The sequence below is a fragment of the Gouania willdenowi genome, chromosome 5, assembly GCF_900634775.1.
Source record: "Gouania willdenowi chromosome 5, fGouWil2.1, whole genome shotgun sequence".
Lineage (NCBI taxonomy): Eukaryota > Metazoa > Chordata > Actinopteri > Blenniiformes > Gobiesocidae > Gouania > Gouania willdenowi.
This window is the reverse complement of record NC_041048.1, coordinates 37,844,087-37,867,927: the sequence shown is the minus strand read 5'-3', so window position 1 is coordinate 37,867,927 and position 23,841 is coordinate 37,844,087. Positions and strand designations below refer to the sequence as shown.

The window sequence follows — 23,841 nt, the reverse complement described above, 5'->3', positions numbered from 1 at the left end:
ATTTAAGCACTATAGTCTGTGTGAACCTTAAAGCTGCAGGATGTAGAATCGTGAGACTTGTATAGAAACAACCCTCCCCCTCCCTTCCCTGTACCTTACCGGTACTCTCGTGAACGCGCACAACTGTTGAGCTCTTAGCGACTTTTTTCTTAATACAGTGTAGTGACAATAATAGAGACTTTATCTTGTGTTATTAGAGAGTTTTCTGATGTTTTTGAGACCCTGACATGAAAGCACGTATCACTCTGTAGTTACTGCCCTCAGCAGCGGTTCTCTTAAGTTTACATGGGATTTATCCCACCGGTTCTCGCGCTTGCTCCGAAGCCCGTACTTAGGTTGTGTCACGGTCCTGGATTTCTAAAGCTCAAACAGAGAGCCAAGAGAAGCTGCAACATTTTATTGTCCACTCAGAGCGCTTTGGATTACAATATGCTCAAAGGGGATTATGGATTTTTGACCAAATTAAGCCAAAAAAAACTTACATACTGCAGCTTTAATGAGATTAGTTGTTACTGAATAACAATGTATCAAAAAATAAAGCAAGTAAATGTTATACAAACATCAGAGCAAAACTAGTAAATCATATCACTAATGCCCAATGCATGTGACTCAGAAAAAGAGTTGGAATTGAAAGAGAAAGAAAGGAGTTGGTCATGAATGGTCTTAGTATTTCTCCCGAACCATTTGAGGCAGATTGTAAGTGACAGGCTAATGACTGTGCATTAGTCAGGAGGCCAGAAAGTCCACCACAATCCAAAAGAGAGACCTGATCTCGAGACAAGTTCCCCACTCATCTGTTCCCCCACCTTTCACCCTGTTGGAGAAGTGTTTTTCACGGCACAGCGAGTAAAAACGCACGCTCAGCTCAGCTACAATCCAATCATTTCTGTGCGTGCTTTTACTGCAAAAACACTTTTGTCTGCTTGTTTGCATCACCTTTTGTTCAATTCCTCCACTTTGTTCTTGGTTACAAAGTCCCACAGGTGCTTAACTTCTTTTGGTTGCCAAGAGCAGCCAGTTTCTGAAAGGTGCTTGCCTTGACATGTTGGGAAACAAACACTGATGGAACAGATCTGCTGGTAACTTGTTCATTTTCTTCATCTCTGATAGGGTAAAATACCTACATTAGTCCCGGGGCATAAAAAAAGGGTTTTGTTTAGAAAGGCCGATATTGTCCTACACTCAATTTCCAATTTCCAATACCAATTTATACCTAGAACCCCCTCCCCCAACCTAATTACATATCATCTCCATTAAAATATCAGGTTGAGCCTACTTTAAAGTGGTCCCACAATGGATGTTTTCCACAAAACACAATCTGTGTAAAGTGAGAATATTTATTCAGCTTCAGTAAAAGTAATAGTGCCCTATTGATTTTTAATATGTTGTCCAGACAAATGTTCAAAAGATTTGAACAGTTTTAAGAACACGGAGCCTATGATGATGTTTACTGTGAAATGTAATAAAATAAGCTGTGAATATTGAGCAACAAACACATCACATGCTGTGTGGAATTTATGATATAGTTTGTAGTACATTAGGTGCAGATTGGTTATGATCGTTAGTTAGCGTTAGCATAGCCTGTTATTCTGTGAGATAATTTAACAGGTAGGAAACAGGGAACAACGATGTGAATTGCTGCCTAAAATGACCTAAATCATCATAAACACTATCTACCAAGTGAAAATGCTTACAGACAATGTTTAAACACACAGAATGGAGGTTAATGATACATTCCTAGAGGGAACGACCAGCTTACGTTCCGGTACTTCCGGTTCTGACAGGAAATGACCCCATATTTAAAGGTCAAGTGGAGAAATCCAAACAATATTCTTTTCCACCGCTGGATAAGACTGTTAAACTATCAACAAAGTACATATATTAAAGTTTCATTTATTGAGACAACTTTCTTTCAGTCAACTGTCAGTCTTCCTCAGAAGTGTCCGCTGATCGCTTTGATGTCTTTATTAGTTATTTGTGGGCATGGCCAACTTTTAAATAAACATATTCATTTTAAGACAAAATGAACTTAGGTGAAAGTAATGGATTACAAGTACTAACGTTACTGTAATTGAGTTGCTGTTATGAGTACTTGTACTTTTTTGAGTATATTTATAAATCAGTAATTTTACTTATACTTACTTAGGTTTTAAAAGAAGTAAAGAAATTTGTTACATTTCTGACCCAACAGTTACTGAGTAAATTTTGTGAAACTACAAAAAATGAAATTACCAGACAACAAATACCAAAATCGAATGTGGGTGAAAGTAACTAGTAACTTTTACTTTGAGTACTATTTATTTAAGTAAGTAAATATTTTATGTATGACTTACTTTTACTTGTACTTGAGTATTTTATGCACAGTATGACTTACTTTAACTTGTACTTGAGTACTATTTCAATCAAGTAACAGTACTTCTACTTGAGGATACATCAGTACTATTTACGCATCTGCTTGCTGGAATTAAAAACAAAGTAAATGCATGCTCGAGGCAGAACAGCAAATATGGAAAAAATTCATATTACATTTTATGTCAAGTATCAGCCAATAATATCACCCATCTCTAGTGTCATTGTGCAGATATTCGTGCAGGTATTTTGAGGTTATCATGTGACGACTTTCAGCTCCGACAGATCAGGTGTTGGTGGTGTTTGTTGGAGAGGATTTCTGCCGTGTTGCTGTTGGTTGCGATACAAGAAGCTGCATTTCCTGCCAACTCTGTAAATGTAACAGAGATTTTCTGCTCAGGCCTTTCCATAGGACTCATTAGAGAGCCTTTTATTGGAGGATTTGGGCAGACACTTCTGGATAGCAGCCTTTTTGGCTCAGTGTGTGTGTGTGTGTTAGCTCTGCTTACATATAGACTCTGTGTGTGTTTGCGCGCGTGTGTGTGTGTGTGTGTGTGTGCTTTCCAGCTGTTCACACTCACTGGGGCATTAGCAAGTGTGTACGAGCGTGTGCATATGTGTGTATGCAGAAGAAGGATCATAAGCCCACAGCTACTCTCAGATGAGGAATATAACCCGACTAGAAGATGCTAATCATGATCCAGATCCAAACTGTGTGAGAGCTCCCCCTGCTGGCTCAGCCCTAGTCGCTGCTCTTCACCTGAGCTAAAGGAAAAGGAAAAAGGCTCAGGCGTCCATCAAAGCTCCAGCCTATTAGCTTCCTACAGCCATCTGGAGCTATTTGTAGATTGATGTATGCGACCGGATCTAAATGAATCTACAATGAGACACATTCATCGCAGGCTCTATTTACTGAAGCACTCCACCAGGGAAGATGGTATTGATATTTCATTATGAGTCTAATAAAGGGCAGCCAGTATTGAGTTTTCATTAATAGGGTTGGTTTGGTGCAGATTAACATGTTTGTGCACTTCATAATGACTTGGAGAGATGCTAAATGACTCTAGCTGGGTATTACAACAGGGCCTGGATGCTTTGAGTGATTTAACAGTCTGTTGCATTTTTCATGACTAAACAAAGAGTGGGAGGGAGAGATTATAAGAGGAGATAGAGAGAGATAAGAACAGTGATGACTAAAGGACAAAAAACATATTCAGTGACCTTTGTCTGCTGTAGCATCCATTACCAACAACTGCTACGTGGTCTAGAAACATTGCATGATGTTAGCATGTCATAGTTGTCACAGGTGCAGCTTATTAAATCATTATAAAATGTGTATTTGTATATTTTCTTTATTTTGTGTGTTTTTGGAGTCATTTTGTGTATTTTTTTTGTTATTTTGTGTGTTTTTGGAATCATTTTGTGTATTTATTTTGTTATTTTGTGTGTTTTTGAAGACATTTTGTTATTTATTTATTTTTTTGGTTTGTATTTTTTTTCTGTCTTTTTGTTTTTTGTTTTGTCATTATGAGTATTTTTGCTCTTGTACAGTGGTACAGTGATAACTAAATGGTAAAGAACATATTCAGTGACCTTTGTCTGCTGTTGGCATCCATCAGCATCCAATAGCAACAACCGCTACCTGGTCTAGAAACATTACATGACATTAGCATGATGTCAAAGTCATGGTCGTCACAGGTTGAGCTCATTAAATCATTATAAGATGTGAACAACACTTTTATCACTGTGGCCGACACAGAAATGTAATTATCTGATATGAAAGCCATGCACATTTTCAACTTTAATGTCAGCATTTAAAGTAATAACCAATCTGAACATTAATGCAGGAAAGAACAAAGGTTTTTGTGTCGTTTGTTGTTGTTTTGTTTTTGGATTGGTGTGTTTTCTTGTCATTTTTGTATTTTTGTTGTCATCCTGTGTGTTTGTGGAGTCATTTTGTGCATTTTGTTGTCGTTTTGCACAGTTTTCTGTCATTTTGTCGATTAATGTTGTCATTTTGTATATTTTTGCTCTTGTTGTATTTATTCTTTTTGGTCATTTTGTGTATTTTTGTCGTATTGCTTTTTATGGAGTAATTAACTCGAACAAGTAGGTAATATTGTCAATGTTTTATCTTTTCTGGCTTTATGAAAGATTACGTCAAAAGTACTGCTTCCGGGTTTAAGTTTCAAAAATCAAAAAATCCTTATCTCTTATCATTTCTTAAATTTAAAAAATTCATATTTCTGTTTGTAATTGACCGGTATTTATTAAATTTGACTCCTTAATGTTGTGTTGCTTCTTCATTTACCCCAAGGAGTTTACTCTGGATTGAATTCTGATTGATTCTACCTTTCATTTTCTATAATCTATTTAAATTGTCTTAACAGAAACCAGATTTGACTGACCCCTTTAATTAAATGACTCATTAATTTTTTTTCTAAATTTATTTTAACACAGAGACATGATATTATCATATTTAAAACAAGTTTCAAAGCAGCAAAAAAGAGAGAGAGAAGGAAAAAAAACACCATAAAGTGAGTGACTTTACTCTCAGTGGTGACTCTGGCTTTGCTGAACTTTCAGAAACATGGACAGCGCTACTGCCTCTTTAACTGTGATTTGTATTGACTTCCATCCTTAATAAAAATGACACATTTGCAGCTTTTCATCACTGGAGCATGTGAGTAATGTGTGACCTGGACTGCACTCACTCCCATTGTAACTGATCTAAATGAGACTCTTTCACTTCCTGGTATTACATGAAGCACTGTGGCGCATCTTAAAGTGACAGTACTTCCATTAAAATGAGTGATGATTCCAGTGTGTTCCCTCAGCAGAAAGCCAAGACTTTTAGGCAGTAATGGATGAGCCTTTTTATCAACACTCTGCACCTTCTCTGCACCTTTTTTTTTTATAGCATGCTATGTTGGCTATTCAGTGTTCCACAGAGACTAAGGTGTTTCACTGATGGAAGGGAATTCATGGTTTTGGGGGAAAAGAGGCTACCATTCACTGCTTCATCCAATATTTCAATATCTATATCAAAGATTGTCAATTTTGATCACACTTGGATGTCAGTCATTTTGTGCATTTACGTTCTAATGTTTATTTGAAGTAAGATCTAAATATGATTTTTTTTCTGTTTGCAGAAAGTGTCACAGTACACCATCATTGTCCAGGCCACTGACATGGAGGGGAACCTAAATTTTGGGCTCTCCAACACAGCGACAGCTTTAATCTCAATTACTGACATCAACGACAACCCACCAGAGCTGACCGTCAGAACAGTGAGTTTTGTCTCGTACTCCTAATTCACCAAATTATGACAAAACCTGTACCGCAGATATAAATGCATTTATTTTCATACGATAAAAATGGAAAATGTGAGTTTTCTTGTGGAGAAAAACATGTACCTGCTCTCGATGGTTGGTAATATTTGTTAACCTAAATAATAGTTTTCTTCATAAAAGAACTTCTTCAAGATATTTTGTTTTCCATTCTTGGTTTGTGTACAATGTGTAGAACTAGTACAGTGCCCGTCTGAGGTATGTATTCATATTGACATTAACAGGAGTTCCACAGTGTGGACTGGAAAATGATTGGGATATATGTTTATTCTTTTGAATAAATATATATATATATATATATATATTTATTTTCTTTTGGTAACCAGAACATCACCAACATTTATTCAGCTGTTCCTTGACCCATTATCAATCAGTTTGAACATCCTTGGAACACCGATGACATCACTGATTACATCAGTGTTCTAAAACTATGTTTTACAGGAGTTCCACAGTGTGGATTGGTCATTTCAAATTAGTTTTAAATTGGTTTTGAAATGACCAAATTACTCTAAAGTTATGGATGCACACACTCAAGCTGTTCAAAAAGTTTAATTTTGATCAGACACTGCATCTGGGAGATATGCGCTCCACATGCACACAGACATTCCTTGCATTATAGATAGATAATTTTTCTCATCTTAGCATCAATATTAGCATTAATCATGTTTTTGCTTTAGCTCTCGTCACTGTATAACTCTTGAGCAACATGAGACTGCTGGTCTAAATATGCATATTTAGTAAGGGACCGTAGCTACTACCTTTATTCAAATAAAATATTTATGTTTCCACATCTGTGCTTACGAGTACATTACATGTACATTAAATGTATTTTATACACATTTTATGGTATATACAAGACTAGCACATGGTCGTCTTTGAGTTAATTTTTACTACAATTATATTAAATATTTAAACATTCAGTAATAGGTCATTCTTATGGTATTTAAGGACACAAATGGCAATGAACTGAGTTTGATTGATGTGAGGATTATGACTGGGGTCATTGGGTTGGAGTTGAAAGTTTGGAACTCGTGCTATAGAGCAGTGTATTTGGTCTGCCGTAGACAGTAAAAATAATGAATCATTGTGTGAACCAACAAATTCAGTCGTAGGTTTCTCAGTCCCTCCAAATACATAAAATCAATTAATTTCCCCAACATTTGCAGGGCTCACAGTTTTCCATGCTCATTTTTTTATTTCAAATTGTTCAAAGAACTCTTAATTTTTCCAAAATTCTTCAATTTTCCTCAAATGATTCCACTAAATATCCCCAAATTAGATAACAAATGGCCACAAAATCAAGGAAATTTAAGTGAAGATCCCGCAGGGATTGATATGTGACTTATTGCTTGGATATTCTCTGTGTCTTACATACTTTACACATCATTAATATGTGGAAGTACAAACTAGAGCACAATAATGGTAAAATTACTAGTTTTCCAGCCTGAAATCTGCGGCCCACTTGAGTTCAAACGGGTTCTGTTTTTGGCCCTTGAACTAAAATGAGTTTGACACTCCTACTCAAGTTTTGATATCATAAGTGGCATTTCTTTGCCAGGAATTGGCAAAATACTAAGAAAAAGAAACGCAGGATAGGGATGTTAAACAGTTGCCAGTGACCTGAAAATGAATTAACATTTTTTCTTCTTGCATTTTCACCCGATCTGCCACTCCTGCAGACCCTTACTTTACCTCTACTCTGCATTAAAAATCTTTAAATAATATCCAAGCATATTAGCTGAATTTGAAATATATATCTCTGTGGTTGGAATGTATTAATGAGTAAACATTTTTGAAAAAGCAGGGGTTTTTTTCCCGATCCTTTTCCGAGCCTCAAACAGTCGATCACACGCATGCTAACATCCACGGTTGCAGAATTATTTTCTCACCCAGTTGCTGATGCTTCTGCTTTGTCAATTTCTACCACTTATTTTTGCCTCCCACACTAGCAACAAGACTTGGAGCAGTTCAGTAATTATTTGTGTATGACAGATGCGAGTAGAATTCATTGCTCTTTGCGGGAGGCGTCGAGAAAACATAAGCACGTTAATTAAGTTAAATTGCTTGTGGGGGAGTAAACCAACCTGATATATTGCATCTAATTTGAAAAAAAAAAAAAAAGCCAAATGTTTTATTCATTTCAACCAAACAAACCTGAATGGGCTTGGATATGTTAGTCGTTATCAAAGTATTTAATCAAGTGTATCATCCTCCCTTCAGGGCACAGAGTTACCGAGTCAACACTGTAAAGTTTAACTCCAAGATAACTTTTCCAGATGTTCACCTCATTTTTAAATCGGTCATTTAAAAACTAGGTTTAGTCAACAGAGGTCAGGGTTGGGGTCAATTGCATTTTTCAGTTACAGTTATGTTTTCAATTACCCATGTTCAATTACGATTACAGTGACCAGCATTTTTTTCAATTGCAATTATTCCAAGAATAATTTTTTTTTTCCTCAGAAAGTCAATTACAATTATGTTCTCAATTACTAAAGTTCAATTACAATTAATCACAATTACTGAGCCTGAAATACAGTAAATAACCTAATAAAAGTTAACCTTCCTCTTGTGTTAGCTTTCTGTTAGCATCTCTAATGCTAACGGGTCCTAAATCAGCTGTAAAATACACTTAAAGCTAATATGTATCATTTAATTTCTTTCCGATACATTGGTTACCTTGTTACGCTTCATAATCAATGAAATTATAGGTTTTTATATTTTTGGTGTGGGATTCTGAGCTTTTTTTTGTGTCAGTATACCCCTCGATTTCATTTATTATTTTTTTTTTAATTCTTAAAATGTGGGAAAGCTTGATATGAAACACATTTTAATAATTGATGACTACATATTTGCAGAACTGTACATATAGAAGTGTAACATTATTCCACAGTTTTGTGTTAAATTATAACTGACAATTTTTATAGAATTATATATATAATATAGAATTTTGTCAATTACATTTACAAAGTCAATTTCCTGAACTCAGTTACAATTTAATTATGATTACGACAGCAACAGATTTTTAAAATTACAATTGCAATTATATTAACGCCAAAATTGTCGTTAATGATCAATTACACGATTACATTATAATTGACCCCGAGAGGTGTAAATCGTACTGATATATCCTATTCAAGTAGAAGTACTGTTACTTGATTGAAGTTTTACTCAAATACACGTACATGTAAATCCTACGTAAAATACTCAAGTACAAGTAAAAAGTAGCTCATTTAAATAATTCTCAAAGTAAAAGTTACGAGTTACTTTCACCCCCACGTTTATTTTTGGAAAAAAGGAAGAGACCAAAACGTGCTCAACTGGAACTTAATTTAATTTCCACAAAAGCATCTGTATAAAATAAAAGGTTTGTCAAAATGTATATTTCTTTTTTTTTTTTTTAAATAACATAACACCAATGGATTCAATTCCAAATTTTAAAAAGTCTGATCATTTTAAAACAAAAACTTATAATTTACTCATTAACGGTTAGTTCCAGAACTGTAATGAATTGCTTTTCTTCTTTAAGGAAATAATTAAGTACAAGTAAAATTACTACCCATGAAAGCAACGCAACTACTTTCACCGCTGGTAAAGAGCACTGATATATTCTACTCCAGTAAAAGTATTGTTACTTGATTGGAATTGTACTCAAGTACAGGTAAAAAGTATCTCAATTAAATAATACTCAATGTAAAAGTTACTAGTTACTTTCATGCCCCACGTGTACTTGTGGTAATAAATCTTGGTTCCCTTGCATACAGTAAACATCTCATGTATAAACGTAAAAAGGAAGAGAACAAATCTGTATAAAATAAAAGGTTTGTCAAAATGTACAATTCTTTTTTAGAAATAAAATAACACCATTCAATTCAAAATAGAAATAATTATCAGGCTCTAAGGATGGCTACATTTATGAACTTTAAGACAGTGCCAGGTAGAAACCACAACCTGAACCATAGAAAGTAGCTGGTTGTTAATCAGAAATGGCACGACTAAGAACTTATGGATTATGTTCAGTGCTCAATAGAAACCATGAAAAGGAAATGAAAAATAATCACAAAAAGTAATGGTTGGGGGTAAAAAATGTAACAAATTACTTCTTTTAAAACATACTTAAGTAGAAGTAAAATTACTGACTTAGAAATATACTCAAAAAAGTACAAGTACTAATGAAATCAAATCAATTACAGTAACGTGAGTACTTGTAATCCATTACTTTCACCTCTACTCTTCAGAAATGGTCCAGTGTTAGTTTGAGATTCATGCAAATGTGATTAAATGTTTTAACATTAATATCTTCCAACAGCGGGAGCTTAATATATCCACTGTTAACCTGCTCCTTGTTAGCCAGCAATGCTAACGTTTCATCTATTAAAGAAGGAACGATGACATCTGGCCACACATATTTAGGGGTCAGGCTTCCCATTACTATTTTTATTATTATTACTGTAACACTTATTAAACCTATATCCACCCACAATTTTTGTTTAATTAACACCAAACTTGCTATAGCTCATCTTCAGACTGTCCTACACAAACCATCCAAAAATATTTTTTGATTGATCAAAAATGCAGCCTACATTGCATCAAAATGTTTGACCATAAACAGTAAACATACTTGCACATTTTTGCTAAATGCATTCTTTTAGTGTAAAAAAAAACAAATTGTTGGAGTCATGGTAAATAATTCTATCCAATAACTGCATTTTTTTACAGCATTTTTAATTTTGCTTTCATGCTAACAATTGTAGTCAAAGCAGAAATGTCATTTTTTTTAAACAGCAGTTTTTCACTTATGGAGCCACTAAATCATTGTAACTAATTAACAACATAGTTTGGAATATGCCTTTAAATGCTAACAGCTGCTATCATGTTTTGCCTAAAATGGCCTGGCCCCGACCATTGCTGCGCAGTAGCTATCATTGACGTTGTGTTCCTATCAAAGACCCCCACATTCACAGACATATTAATATTTATTATTCTGTTACATCTACTACATTCAGCTATTTCATCTAGCAGAGTTGTCTAACTGCATTAAAAATAGGAGACTAGAACCAGTCTTTGTCCTTACTGGTCTCTGACAAACAAAATGCCCTTAAATCTGAGTTTGGAGACACAGAGGAGTCGGCTACAGAGGAGGAAAAATAATTATTACAGATGGAGAATAGGAGAGAAACAACTAGAAAAAGAACTGCACTGAGAGACTGTTCATCGTAAAATGCACATTAACTGAAGATGAAAATAAACAAAACCAGGGCAAAAACCCATAACCTTAAATACATTCCTTTGATTAGATTGCAGCTTGCAGAATTTTCTGGGTGAAATCCGGCTCCCCACATCTTCTCTGTTTGTCTCACAATTCAATAATCTTCTCTGGGGTAACTCCAAAATGTTCCTTGATGTGAACATTGTTGTGGTTCATTCCCTCATGACATGTTAGACAGCATGTTGGCTGGACTAATATTTGTACAAAGTGTTGCTAACTTTGGTCCAGTACTCATGTTGGGAACCAAGTGCTTTGCCCCTAAGGGGGATGAGGCTGTTCTTCCAGTCATCATTCAAGTACTTCAGTAGTGTTGTACTCAAGCTTGCTCGAGACCAAGAAAAGACTCTGGCCTTTTTGGAGTCAAGACCAAGACCAAATCCAAGTCAATGCCAAGTCAAGACCAAGACAAGCTGAGACCATGACAAGACCGAGACTTTTGGGAGTCAAGACCAAGACCGAATCAAAACCAATGCGAAGTCAAGACCAAGTCCAAGACGAGACCCAGGGGTTTAGGGGTCAAAACAAAAGCTGAGTCAAGACCAAGACCACGAAAATCCATTTTACACACCAAGGTTGAACACTTAAAGATAATTCTCGCTTTGCTTTTAGTTTTTTTAAAATACATTTACCAGACAAAAATAAGATATCTGCAACTCTTTCAAAGCACAACTTGTAAGAATCTCAAACCTTGACAAATTCAGTCAAATAAACATTTGTATTTAAAAGCCAATGATAAATCCAGAATCATTTTAATATCTGAAAATAAGTTGTTTGTGAGGTGAATGAGGCTTTAAGTGATTGTTTACAGATATTTCAGACTATAAATCAGATGGACTAATGTCCGAGTTCATCCAAGTGTCTGACACATAAGACTCTGGAAATATTTCCAAGGAGGCAGAACAATCAGTGAGCTAACACTAAACGTTTGTGTTCCAAGTGCTTCTCCTTTTTGTCACATTAATGAAGTTGAAGAATAGCAGATCAGGGCTGGTCTCCTCTGGTTATGATGGAAAATCCTGAGTCCAGCCAGTTTGAGACCAAAACAAGACCAAGAACCTCAAACTGTGATCTCGAGACCAAGACAGGTCTAGGGTACTACATCACTAGCATTCAACAACTGTTAACAATCCTCTACAGATCAACATAGTTCTTTATTTATATATGTCTCGCTATCTGAAATGTGGTCCAAAAAACTATGGGTAAAAGCATTTTTACACAACCAGGTGAAGTCACAAAGTTGTGGATTAACACATCACATTATCCACATGTTCAACTACTAACCAACAGGTTATTGTCAAGAAGCTGTTGTTATGATCAACATGAGTTCATGCTTTGTACTATGGAAAGCATATATTTATTATCATCTATTAATTAGCTCTACTAGTGCTCAATGTTGGTTTAATGGTGCATGAGTAGACTTTACTAGTGAAGCAAAAGGTGTCAATAATTATCATCATATGCTAATAAGGGGGTGGCAAAAGCAAATTTTGGCTTGCCATTGGCTTTCAAAAGTATTTCAGCCAATCAGGGAAGTGAATTTGTTATAATCCCTCCTACTTATTTTGCATTAGGTCTACTAGTACTACTAGTGAGTCTTTTTGCTTTACTAGTAGAATGAAAACAGATGTATTAAGTGTACTAGTAGTACTAGTAAACCAAAAATGTTTTACTAGTACGTATTGTCTACTAGTAGACAATTTCATCTTACTAGTCGTACTAGTAGACATAAAATACATTACTTGTAAAAAAAAAATAGTACTGCTAGTAACACAAAGCACTAGTAAAGCTTAACAAGGGTTGATATCCATAATGTATCTCATTGTAAAAGCTGTTTTTATATCACAGTGCTTAACAATGTCCAAATCATTTATTGATTGAACTTTACAAATTGGCACTGCTTAAGCGAGTTCAATGTTTTTATATGAAAGAAAAGAATAAAGTCGGGTCTGTGTTAGTGCCATGGATGTGGCGGCAAAACTTTAATCACTTAGCTTTGAAAATCAGTTTTAAATATCTATTTAGTGCTTGTTCGCCTCTAGATGTTCTTTCAGAATAAAATATCCTGAAGTAGAAGCATTATTTACCTAATCGTGAGATATTCTAGCCTTGAACTTTGTCCTTACAACTACTTTTCATCTCAAGGCATATTTTAGCAAGTGGAGCATTTTTATATATAACATGCAATCAAAAATAATGGCGTGAGATGATTTCTGCGAGACTTTAAGCTTGTTTACACCTTGTACTTGTGAGAAGAATTCATTATTTCTAAATGGAATAAACCAGATAAAGTTGTCTATGGCTGAATCTCTTGAAAATTATTTAAACTAAATCTTAAAACTTCCTTCCTTTTAGGTACTAAAATCCCCAAAAAAATACCTCTTGAGTGTGTGTCTCTGGTGGCTAATCAACTGCTTCACATTGCTTTGTAGAGACGGGGGCTTTTTCATCGGTTAACACCAACGTGCACGCCTCTCAGGGAGCGCACTACATCTGACGGCGTCTGACAGCGCGGCCAAATAAGCTTGGAAGATTTGCAGAGATGTTTATGCTAAAGCTTGAGGTGAAAATGAAATGGAGGAGCACATACACCAGGGACTGAGGGTGCATATTTAAGATGTTGTGTGTACTTATCAGCCCGACAGGGGCAAAAGGAAACAGTGAAGGAGAAGAAGAAGAAGAAGAAGAAGAAGATGAAGAAGTAGACAACTGGCGGTTAGGATGTTGCTTCAATCCCATGATGATGAGGCCATTAAAGGGAACAGCATCTGGCACACACACGCCATAAACAAGTTAGCGGTTCACAAGAGAAAACATGGATTATTATGTGACAATGAGCGTTTTCTACACCTCTCTCTCTGTGTGTGTGTGTGCACGTGTGTTTTTTTCTTTGGCCCTTCGGAGGAGGGTCATAATAATATCCTATTGCACTGTAAGTTTTATTTTTCAAGCTCTGCAGCTGTCACCAACTTTCCTCCAGAGTGAGTTCAGAGGGGACTTTTTTTTTTTTTCCAGCTTGCAGGATAATGAAGATCATTAGCCAAAGATTATTCCTACCGCTGCCTTAATTACAGTACTTATCTAATTGCTTATTAAGACCTAGATTTGGTACATGCACATGATTTAAATGAAATGGGTAAACACTTAACTGAACAAAAACCATTAACTCCAACTGGCGCAGCACAGGCATGGCGTGGAAGAATGCATTAGCATAATGGAACATATGATTCTGTATTCTGCACATTTACACACATTTTTTTTTTCTTTTGTTCTCCATTGTGTTGATTTTGCCACCATTTTAAATTCAGCTTTTGTTGTAATGAGCATCATCGGCATGAGGCTAAAAGCAGTTTTTTTTATATAAAAACCAATTATGGTAAACACTTATAGATGGATGATGGGGTGAGCTAACGTTTGAGGATTCAATAAATTTTATTAACACGCTGTAATTGCATAACGATAATGTCGTCTTGTCCCATCCTCCCTTTGTTATTACCTCCACTCCTGTTTGATTTCCCCCCACCCCCCCTTCCCCTTCTCCTCCTGCTCTGTAGTTTTCTGGCGAGGTGCCGGAGAACAAGGTGAATGTGGTGGTGACCAACCTGACGGTGGTGGACCGAGATCAGCCGCACAGCCCCAACTGGAACGCCGTCTATCGCATCGTCAGTGGAGATCCAACGGGACACTTCACCATCCGCACCAACCCCATAACCAACGAGGGCATGCTGACCGTGGTCAAGGTGAACCTGAATGTGTTGATTGATTGACTGAATTACAAACACCTATTTCAATCATATGGTAAAAATTTAATAATTAGGATGAAATAAAAATTTTGTTTATTAAATAAATGACTACTTTATGGAAATCCTTGTGTACAATCAAAGAAAATAAATGAATTCATAAGACAGCACGATAAAGATAATCAATAACAACCCATTGTGCTTCAATAACTAACTTATTTATGTAAGAAATACACAAAGTGTTTAGTTAAATACTGAAGGTGGGACGATATATTGCGATATCAAACATCACAAGATTGATTGTCAATAGTTCGAGTGCAATATTAATGTTTTGAAAAGTGCTATATGAAAAAAGTGTATTTATATTATTATAAATATCCTATTGTCCCACCCCTATTGCATACACATTTATATTTCATTTGCAGTCCGTATAGAGTTTCCAAAGCAGTTTTATGAGCAAATAAAGCATGCACTTGTGTTTGCATTAATATTCAGAACTGTGGTTTGCATGTTTGAACCTGCTGTGAAGTGCCAGGCTTTAATGACTGACTTCTTTGGTCCCACGTAGGGTTTAGTGAATTATGTGTCATTTCTCAAACAGAAGCACAGTTCAAATCAATTCTGCCATCAGACATGCTCGTTTTCCCATCACTCTCTCCTCTGGTTCTCCCTCTTTACTCCGCCCTCCCGGGTGCTTCTCCCAGCCGGTGGACTTTGAGATGAATCGTGCCTTCATGCTGACCGTGGTGGTGTCAAACCAGGCCCACCTGGCCAGCGGCATCCAGTCCTCGCTCCAGTCCACTGCGGGGGTCACCATCTCTGTTCAGGACGTCAACGAACCACCCGTCTTCCCCGTCAACCCTAAAGTCATCCGTTTTGAGGAGGGCGTGCCAGCAGGGACCACTCTCACTGTGTTTGCTGCCCAGGATCCAGACCACTTCATCCATCAGATTGTCAGGTACTGAACATCACAGGGTTTCAAACAAACCAGTGTTTTTAACACATGACACGTCTGCACTGTTTGGGTTCAACACGGGTCGTTTATTTCTACAGTGGGTACGTTAAGTATCTCTGCACAGCCAACAGTAAAAGACTGTGATACAGTGTTACATTCTAAAGAAGCCTATAGGACAGAGAGGGGCCACTTTGAGCAGGGGCCACAAAAATGTCTGATTGTGTGATCCGAGGGCCACATTCATGTCAGCATGTAGAATAATGACCAATCCCAACATTAATGCAGAAGAACAAAGGGACATTTTTATCTTTTAGTTGTTGTTCTGTGCTTGTTTTGAGTTTTTGTTGTTGTTTTCTGTGCTTTTGGAGTTATTTTTGTGTATTCTTGTTGTCTTAGTGTGTATTTTTCCATCATTTTTTTTGTTTTTGTTGCCCTTGTGTGTATTTTAAGGTCTTTCTGTTTATTTTTCTTGTCCTTTTGTGTATTTTTCTGTCATTTTATTTGTTTCTGTTTTCTGTATTTCTATGGCACAAAAATAGACTCCAGTTACAGCTGAAGTTTAAATTACGACAGGTTCCAAAAATCTTCATGATTTTATCTGTTCGTCACACAAAAGATGCTGCACATATAATGCGTGAGTAGCAGCCCTGCAGCCATTAGGGAGATTTCTGTTCATCCTGTGATTGCTCACCTCTCCCTCTAGATTTTCTATCAATGCTGTTTAATCAGACTGTGTGCCACAAGCGGGGGCAACAAAAATGTGTGATTGTCTGAACCGAGGGCCACATTATTATTATTCATTTCAGCATTTAGAATAATAATGACCAGTCCCAACATTAATAAAAGCAACAAAGGGTTTTAGTGTTGTTTTTTGTATATTTTTCTGTCTGTTATTGCAGTTTCTGTTGTGTATTGTTGCAGTCCTTTATTTATTTTCTTTATTTATTTTTTTTCATTTATGCTTTTGTTGTTTGCTTTTGGAGTGATTTTTGTGTATTTTAGTTTTTTTCTGTTTTTTGTGAACATTTGTTGTCATTTTGTGTATTTTTTTTTTTTTTTCGTTTGTATTGTCCTGGGTATTTTTCTGTGATTTTGTTCATTTTGTTGTCCTTTACTGTATTGTTCTGTCATTTTGTTTATTTCTGTTGTCTTTCTGTCTATTCTGCTGTCCTTTTGTATATTTTTCTGTCATTTTGGGGGTTTTTTTGGTGTGCTTTTGTGTAACTTTCTGTTCTTTTGTTTTTTTCGGGAGTCCTTTTTGTATATTGTAAAAATATTTTGCTTTTTCCAAAGATCTTTGGAAAACATCTTTTTCCAAGGATCTTTATGATTTTATCTGTTTGTCGCACAAAAGAAGTTGCACATATCATGCGTTAGTCCCAGCCCTGCAGCCATTAGGGAGATTTCTGATTTCTGTTCATCCTGTGATTGCTCACCTCTCTCTCAGGATGTGCTATCTCCGCTGTTTAATCAGGCTGTGTGCTTTGCTCACAGTTTATCCTTCCTCTGTGACATTCTCAACTGACCGCCCACCCACATCCCCTTGTTGCCAGGCGACCGGTGTGAGGAGGTCGTTCTGTAATGAGACGGACGCTGTTTGTCTGCCCTCCTTTAGGTCCCTGTCTTTCTCCTCATTGATCCCTTTCTACGTCCTTCTCTGACTGCGATGACACGCTGCAGTTGTCGTGCCGCCCAGGCGTCAACCTCTGAGCGACAGAAACTCCCACATGACCACGAAGTCCAGCAAAAACCTTTCCGCACTCTCGCCAATGCCAACAAGAGAGATTGATTTTTCTTAATGTCAGTGAGAGGGGCCGATCCACAGAGAAATGTTACTGAATTATTAGCAGTTGGAGATGAACTTTCCTGTAACTGTACCGAGGTGTGAGCAATAGGTTTCCTGTGGCTCTGTTGCCCTTTCAAAGTTGTCGCTCTTCTTTTTACAGTCTTTTCTTTTTTTTCGTCTTCTCTATCCGTCCCTCCCTGTGGCTCCTGCTGACCCCGTCACTTTCCTTTCTGTCAGTCCATGTGTCTGTTATTGATGGGAAGCTCCGAGCCTGCCAGCAGACACTCATCTGCTGCTTCTGCATTCCCTTTAGGTGACCCGGCGTGAACCTTTTGCAGAACAGAAACACCACAAAAGGCAGAGAGAGAAGCACAAAGGCAGGCAGGCGCAGTGAAGCACATGCACACACAGCGTGGCTGAAAGAACGTGTGTGTGAGCAGTGGATGATAGGAATGGAGCCAGCATCAAGCGTGCCGTTATGGGTTTAAGATTCTAGCCTTTTTTTTTATCTCTCAAAGAGAAAAGGAAGAGAGTTTGATTCAAGACCAAGATTATTTGCTTGAAGATTGTACTCAGTGGTGTTTTAAGTGGTGGCTAAAGACTAAATTATTATTTGTGTACTTTAACATACTCCACTTGCCTTGCTTTGCCGATTTGAGTATTAGCCGTAGTGTGAGGGCATTATTGTGACGGGGGGTTGGGTTCTTGCGTTAGAGTTTAGGTTCAAGATTAAAATTGTCCCCCAGCAAAATGCAGTTGGACTTTTGTAATGTTTGGAGTCACCAGAGACACAGAAAAAGGAAGTTTAGGCAGATAAAGTTTTTTCTTCTGTGAACGTCTCCTAATGCCCTCGATGATCAGATTTCAAGGCTCTAACTTGGCGATGTTCTTCTAAGTGCACAAACTTTCTTTCTCATTGTTGAGTTTTTTATTTTTTTAGAGATGCACAGCATGGGAAAGAACGTCTTCCTACCTTTAAAAGCAAATAATCTGTCTGTCTGTGTGTGTTTCTGTGTGTGTGTGTGTGTGTTCCTCAAATATCTCTGCAAATCAGACTCGGATTGACCTGAGACTTTCAACATGGCTGCTGCTTGGTTCAAAGGGTGTGCAACGTCGGATTTGTTTTTTACTGCAATGATACGTTAATAAATTATTTTGAATCTTAGAACTGATGACATCATCAATGTGGATTGAGCCTTTGTCATGCGGCACAGTTGGCCGGGTTAGAGACAGGACACAGGAGGTGGTAGTAGCAGGTAAAAGTTCTCTCTGTAGCACTGAGCTAGGATAGCATTAGCCGCTAATCACACCAGCTTTTTTCACTGGTGGTTTATGTTTATGAGAGGAGAAAAAGGATCACAGCGCCTTGCTTCAGCAGGCAGTGAAACTCACTGAGTTGGATGTGTCGCTGGTGGGCGGGGCTTCGGTTCAGACTTGTGTGTTTTTGATCCTGCGACAGATGCGTCCGGTGACGCAGAAGACGCATTCGGTGTGAACGCAGCATGAGTGACATCACTTATCTAATCTCCGCCAATAGCAAAAGTCAACTGCAATAACCGTCGTTCAACCCACAGAGGCCAGTCACTCTGACAATTTACAACTAATAACGCTTAATTTAAATACTTAGACTAAAATGTGAAGAGTGGGACTAGGATCAATAAACTGCATTACTTCAGACCTAATCACATATGTATTAAGCAGAAAAAAGTGGTTTTAGGGTGCAAAAATAATAAATTATTAAGAGCTTAAGAGCATATCTATGATTTCCTTCTGCATGCACAGCAGGAGACGGCGTCTTCTTAACAACAGAATAAATTAACGTCTGACATGACGCACACTGAACATCCTGCACTGCAGGATTCCAGCAAGATTGTTTGTGTCTTCTTTTTGAATATGTTGAGGTTTCATTTATTCAGACAACAAAATCCACTTTGATCTCCTGACATGTTTTGACTGTCAACTGCCAGTCTTCATCAGAGGCGTCTGCTGACCTTAACATTGTACTATTTGAAAAGAAGACAAAAAATAATCTTGCCGGAATTATTATTAATAATAACAATGGCTTGGATTTACATAGTGCTTTTTTCAAGGAGACTCAAAGTGCGTTACTGAAACCATTATTCATTCACACCAGTCACTCACATCATTAATACCGGTGGTGGTAAGCTACATTGTAGCCACATTTTTCCTAGGGCAGATTGCAAGAAGCGTGGATGCCATTTTGCACCTACGGACCCTCTGAACAACACCAACATTCATGCACATTTCACACCTAGTCATATGATGCAATAAGGGTAAAGTACCTTGGCCAAGGACACAACGACAATTACTTGGATAGAGAGGGACTCAAACCCCCAACACTTCGGTTATTGGACAACCCATTCTACCACTGAGCCACACTCATCCCTACTACGCAGAAGTGAAGAAAACTTCAAAGTAAACATCAAAGTGATCAGCAGACACGTCTGATGAAGACTGGCAGTTGTCAGTCGAAACATGAAAGGAGATCAAAGATCACAGTTGTCTGAATAAATGAAACCTTAACTTTACAACGCACTGCAGGATATAACCAGAATGTTTCACTTTCACTGTGTGTGTGTGTGTGTGTGTGTGTGTGTGTGTGTGTGTGTGTGTGTGTGTGTGTGTGTGTGTGTGTGTGTGTGTGTGTGTGTGTGTGTGTGTGTGTGTGTGTGTGTGTGTGTGTGTGTGTGTGTGTGTGTGTGTGTGTGTGTGTGTGTGTGTACTTAGTTTAGTGAATGCCTGGCTGTGAGCCTCCGGCTAACCAGTGTCAGCCTCCAACGCACTCCTTTAATTAATCCTGGTCTCCTCACCATCACGCCATCACACCGTCACCGTGCTGATCCTCCTGCTGCAGACGCTCTTTAACATTCTCTTCTTTTTACAGCCCACTTCCTGTCATCAACATGACATGCTGACCAGTCACCTCTTGACAATTCCTCTCGTTTGACACTCAACCATTCCCTGTTGGATCATTCTGTGTGTGTGTGTGTGTGTGTGTGTGTGTGTGTGTGTGTGTGTGTGTGTGTGTGTGTGTGTGTGTGTGTGTGTGTGTGTGTGTGTGTGTGTGTGTGTGTGTGTGTGTGTGTGTGTGTGTGTGTGTGTGTGTGTGTGTGTGTGTGTGTGTGTTAAAAGGAACGGTTGTTGGTAATGGATTTACTGACTTTAATTGCAGCTGTCACTTTAAGCCCTGCTGTGGAGCGTTGACAGTGAGGAGAATGGCTGTGTGGGCATGGACGGCAGTGAAGTAGTTAGCGTCGTTGTCGTCGGTCTTCATGCTAATGAGCGAGTGTTTTGATAAGCTCCCTGAACATATGTTCCACTCTCCACGACACTGCCACATTTCAAGGGTGCTTGACTCCAATGCTTTTTGTGATAATGAACATTCAACCTGAAAACGGACAGTTTTTGTCCAACTGATGAAAAGAACCTGTGCTAGGTTTAAATAACAGGATGAGGAACATATAGGTGGAGTTTAACATTCTTGCCGGGGGGCAAAAGAAAAAATAGAATTGAATATTTAGAGTTGACCATCTTAAGATTCACGCCAACCAAAATGTGTGTAACATACAATAATGCAAAAATGATTTGGAACATAATTGATAATGTTGACTACAAAAATGTCCACCGTTAAAACATCCAGTTCAAAATGCATTTCTTTCATTGAAATACCACTAATAGTCAATTGTAATATAATTAATAGAGGAAATTTCACCAATTGCAGTATAGGGCTGCACAGATAATCAAATTTTAATCATGATCAGGATTTTGGATGCCATGATTAAATTAACCTGATTGTCGGCAACATTTAGATTTAAAATACAGGCTCTGCATTCTCTAATAGTGTATTTATTCAGTTAGCCTTTGGTACATTTTAAATTCTTGGGTAAATTTTTCTATTATTATTTTATTTATATTTTCTCTATTTTAAAGCTTAATTTTGCACTGTAAACTGTACACCTATTATTTATTTAAAAGTAGTGCATTAAAAACAGATATTTCCTTAGTATGATAAATAATTGTGATTACAAGCATGATTGCAATATTGATTATCAACTGTGCAGCACCACTTTTTTCCCCCACAATTAATCAAACGCACTAATGATCCAATCCATCAACAACCTCAATACATTTGTTTTCAGCAGGAAAAAAATGTTCAGTGGTTCTCAACCTTTTTTTTAATTTAATATAATTTAATAAGTAGCAACAATTTGTTTAAACTGGCAAATAATGGGCATGACAAATTGTGGATGTGGTTCAATTGGCAAAAGTAATGAATGATGCACATGTGCTTTATTATACACCTTCAACCATGGTAATAATTTGCACACCTGAACACAACTGACTAAAAGGGTGTCCCAACACTTTGAGCAATATAGTGCAAATGGTTACAATGGCTCACAATAATAAATGTTATTATCTTTTATCTCAAACACTATTAATTCTGACAAACATCAATTTCATTTGATTAGATCACAGTATATGTATTGTCACTGCAGAGTGTGAAAAGAGGGAAAAAAAATTGATGACTTCTTTCAAATAAGGCAACAACACATCCTTTTTTTTCAAATGCCAAAACTTTTATTTTACTCATGTATTAGCCTATATCCCATAATCAAAGTCTTCTCACTCTTAAAGGATTAAATGCTTCTCAAATACAGTAGCATATCACAAGTATTATATACAGTTTGAAAGATAGAATCTTCCGTTTTTAACCATATGAATCATTCTAAGACACAACCATCACAGCAAACAGTCAATTATTGAGTCGAACGTGGAAAAACCATGGCGACATAAACCTTCCTAAGGGATTCAAAAAACCAATGAATGTCAGCATTTAGTCAAAAACACATTAAAACTGCTGTGAAAAAATAAAGAAATAAAAAGTGACGTCCTATCTACGAGAAGAAAGCAGCTCCGCCCTGGTTTCTTCTTACTTTTTTAGCTCCATGAGGCTGACCGTTTGCTGCAGTTTTGCTGCAGTACCATACATGAACTGCTGGGTGCAGTGTTGCTTCAACATTTACATTGTGAAGAAGAATTGAGCAACAGAATAGGAACGACGTCACATGAATCGAACGCCAAAAAATAACTTGTATTTTTTCAAAAACAATAACAAATTAATTAACATATATATATTGTACAGTGACTGTGTTTTATGGCACCTAAAACATTTGTATATTATGTACATTATATTTATTCATTTTTTCAAATGAATTCAGGAAAACTCTAATGCAAACTCCTCGTATGATGATGAAGTCTTTTAATGCAGTGAGGTTTTTCTTATTTTTTCATCCTCTGTTTGTCTTTCTTTTCTTGTGTTTTTCTGTGTGCGTGTTCACAGGTATTCTAAATTATCCGACCCGGCTAACTGGCTGAAGATCAACAGAACCAATGGTCAGATCACCACTATGGCCCTGTTGGACAGGGAGTCCACTTATGTCAAAAACAACGTGTACGAAGCCACATTCCTGGCATTCGACAATGGTAAGTCGGGTAAGTCAGAGTGAGTGTGTGTGTGTTGTGGGAATCTGATGAACACGGCACGAAAGAGCATTTCATTTCATACACAAGGAAACTCCATGTGCTTCACATGATTTAAAATGAAATGTTCAGACAGATTATAAAATAAGAGAAAAATTATAAACATGAAGTACATTTAAAACCAGTTTAAGCAAGTTTTTTACAACAATTTTCTCTAAATTGTTGTTTTTATGTGTCTTTGCAGTCATTGTGGATTTCCGTTGTTGCTTTAGTCAAGTCTATATCTTAAATTAAAGGGTTCCTCACACTAACCTTGGGGTGATTATTGGAGAGAAACTGAACAGTTTCCAGCCAACGCATACTTTAAATGTTCATCCGACGGCTTGACAACACATTTATAAGCTGCTACCCCCAGTGATTAAAAAAAAAAGATTGATACAATCATAGTGTATGCCTCATAGATCTATGAATCCAACATTCATTATTCCAAAGGGGGACATTACTGCTTAAAAGTTTGTTTTTATCTCAACCATAAATACTTAGTATATTGACATTTTTGCACATTGCATTGTGGGATGCGGAGTCCCATAAACAGATGCATAGAAGTGCTTTTCCTTGTCTTGACTCCAGAGTTGGGGCCAGCCAGTATCAAATGGGAGGCATTAAGAAAACTGTGGGGGGCACAAGAACGCTTCGCACTGACTAGGAACCAGGAAATAACCTAAAATGTTAATATTTTTGTATATGTATTTTTAAAGGTGGAATTTGCCGTGTTAAATATGTTAAAATGAAAAAATATTTATGACAAAAGCGGGATTCGAACCCACGGCAACGGAAGGGAAAATTCTTAAGTCAGGCGCTTCACTCAGCCATCCTGGCACAGTGAAAACACACAG

The 23,841-nt window shown here is 37.2% G+C and overlaps 1 protein-coding gene across 3 annotated transcripts in view; it reads left to right on the top strand.

Annotated features, from left to right (window-relative positions):
• Positions 1-23,841, top strand: part of cdh4 (cadherin 4, type 1, R-cadherin (retinal)) — a 383,532-nt gene that overhangs the window by 348,922 nt on the left and 10,769 nt on the right. For 2 of the 3 annotated variants that reach the window (XM_028447499.1, XM_028447501.1), the window contains 4 exons: positions 5,502-5,639; positions 14,517-14,702; positions 15,407-15,660; positions 22,806-22,957. In XM_028447499.1, coding sequence (XP_028303300.1) covers positions 5,502-5,639; positions 14,517-14,702; positions 15,407-15,660; positions 22,806-22,957 — 730 coding nt within the window. The remainder of the gene's footprint in view (positions 1-5,501; positions 5,640-14,516; positions 14,703-15,406; positions 15,661-22,805; positions 22,958-23,841) is intronic. The other variant, XM_028447500.1, reaches the window with a different exon arrangement.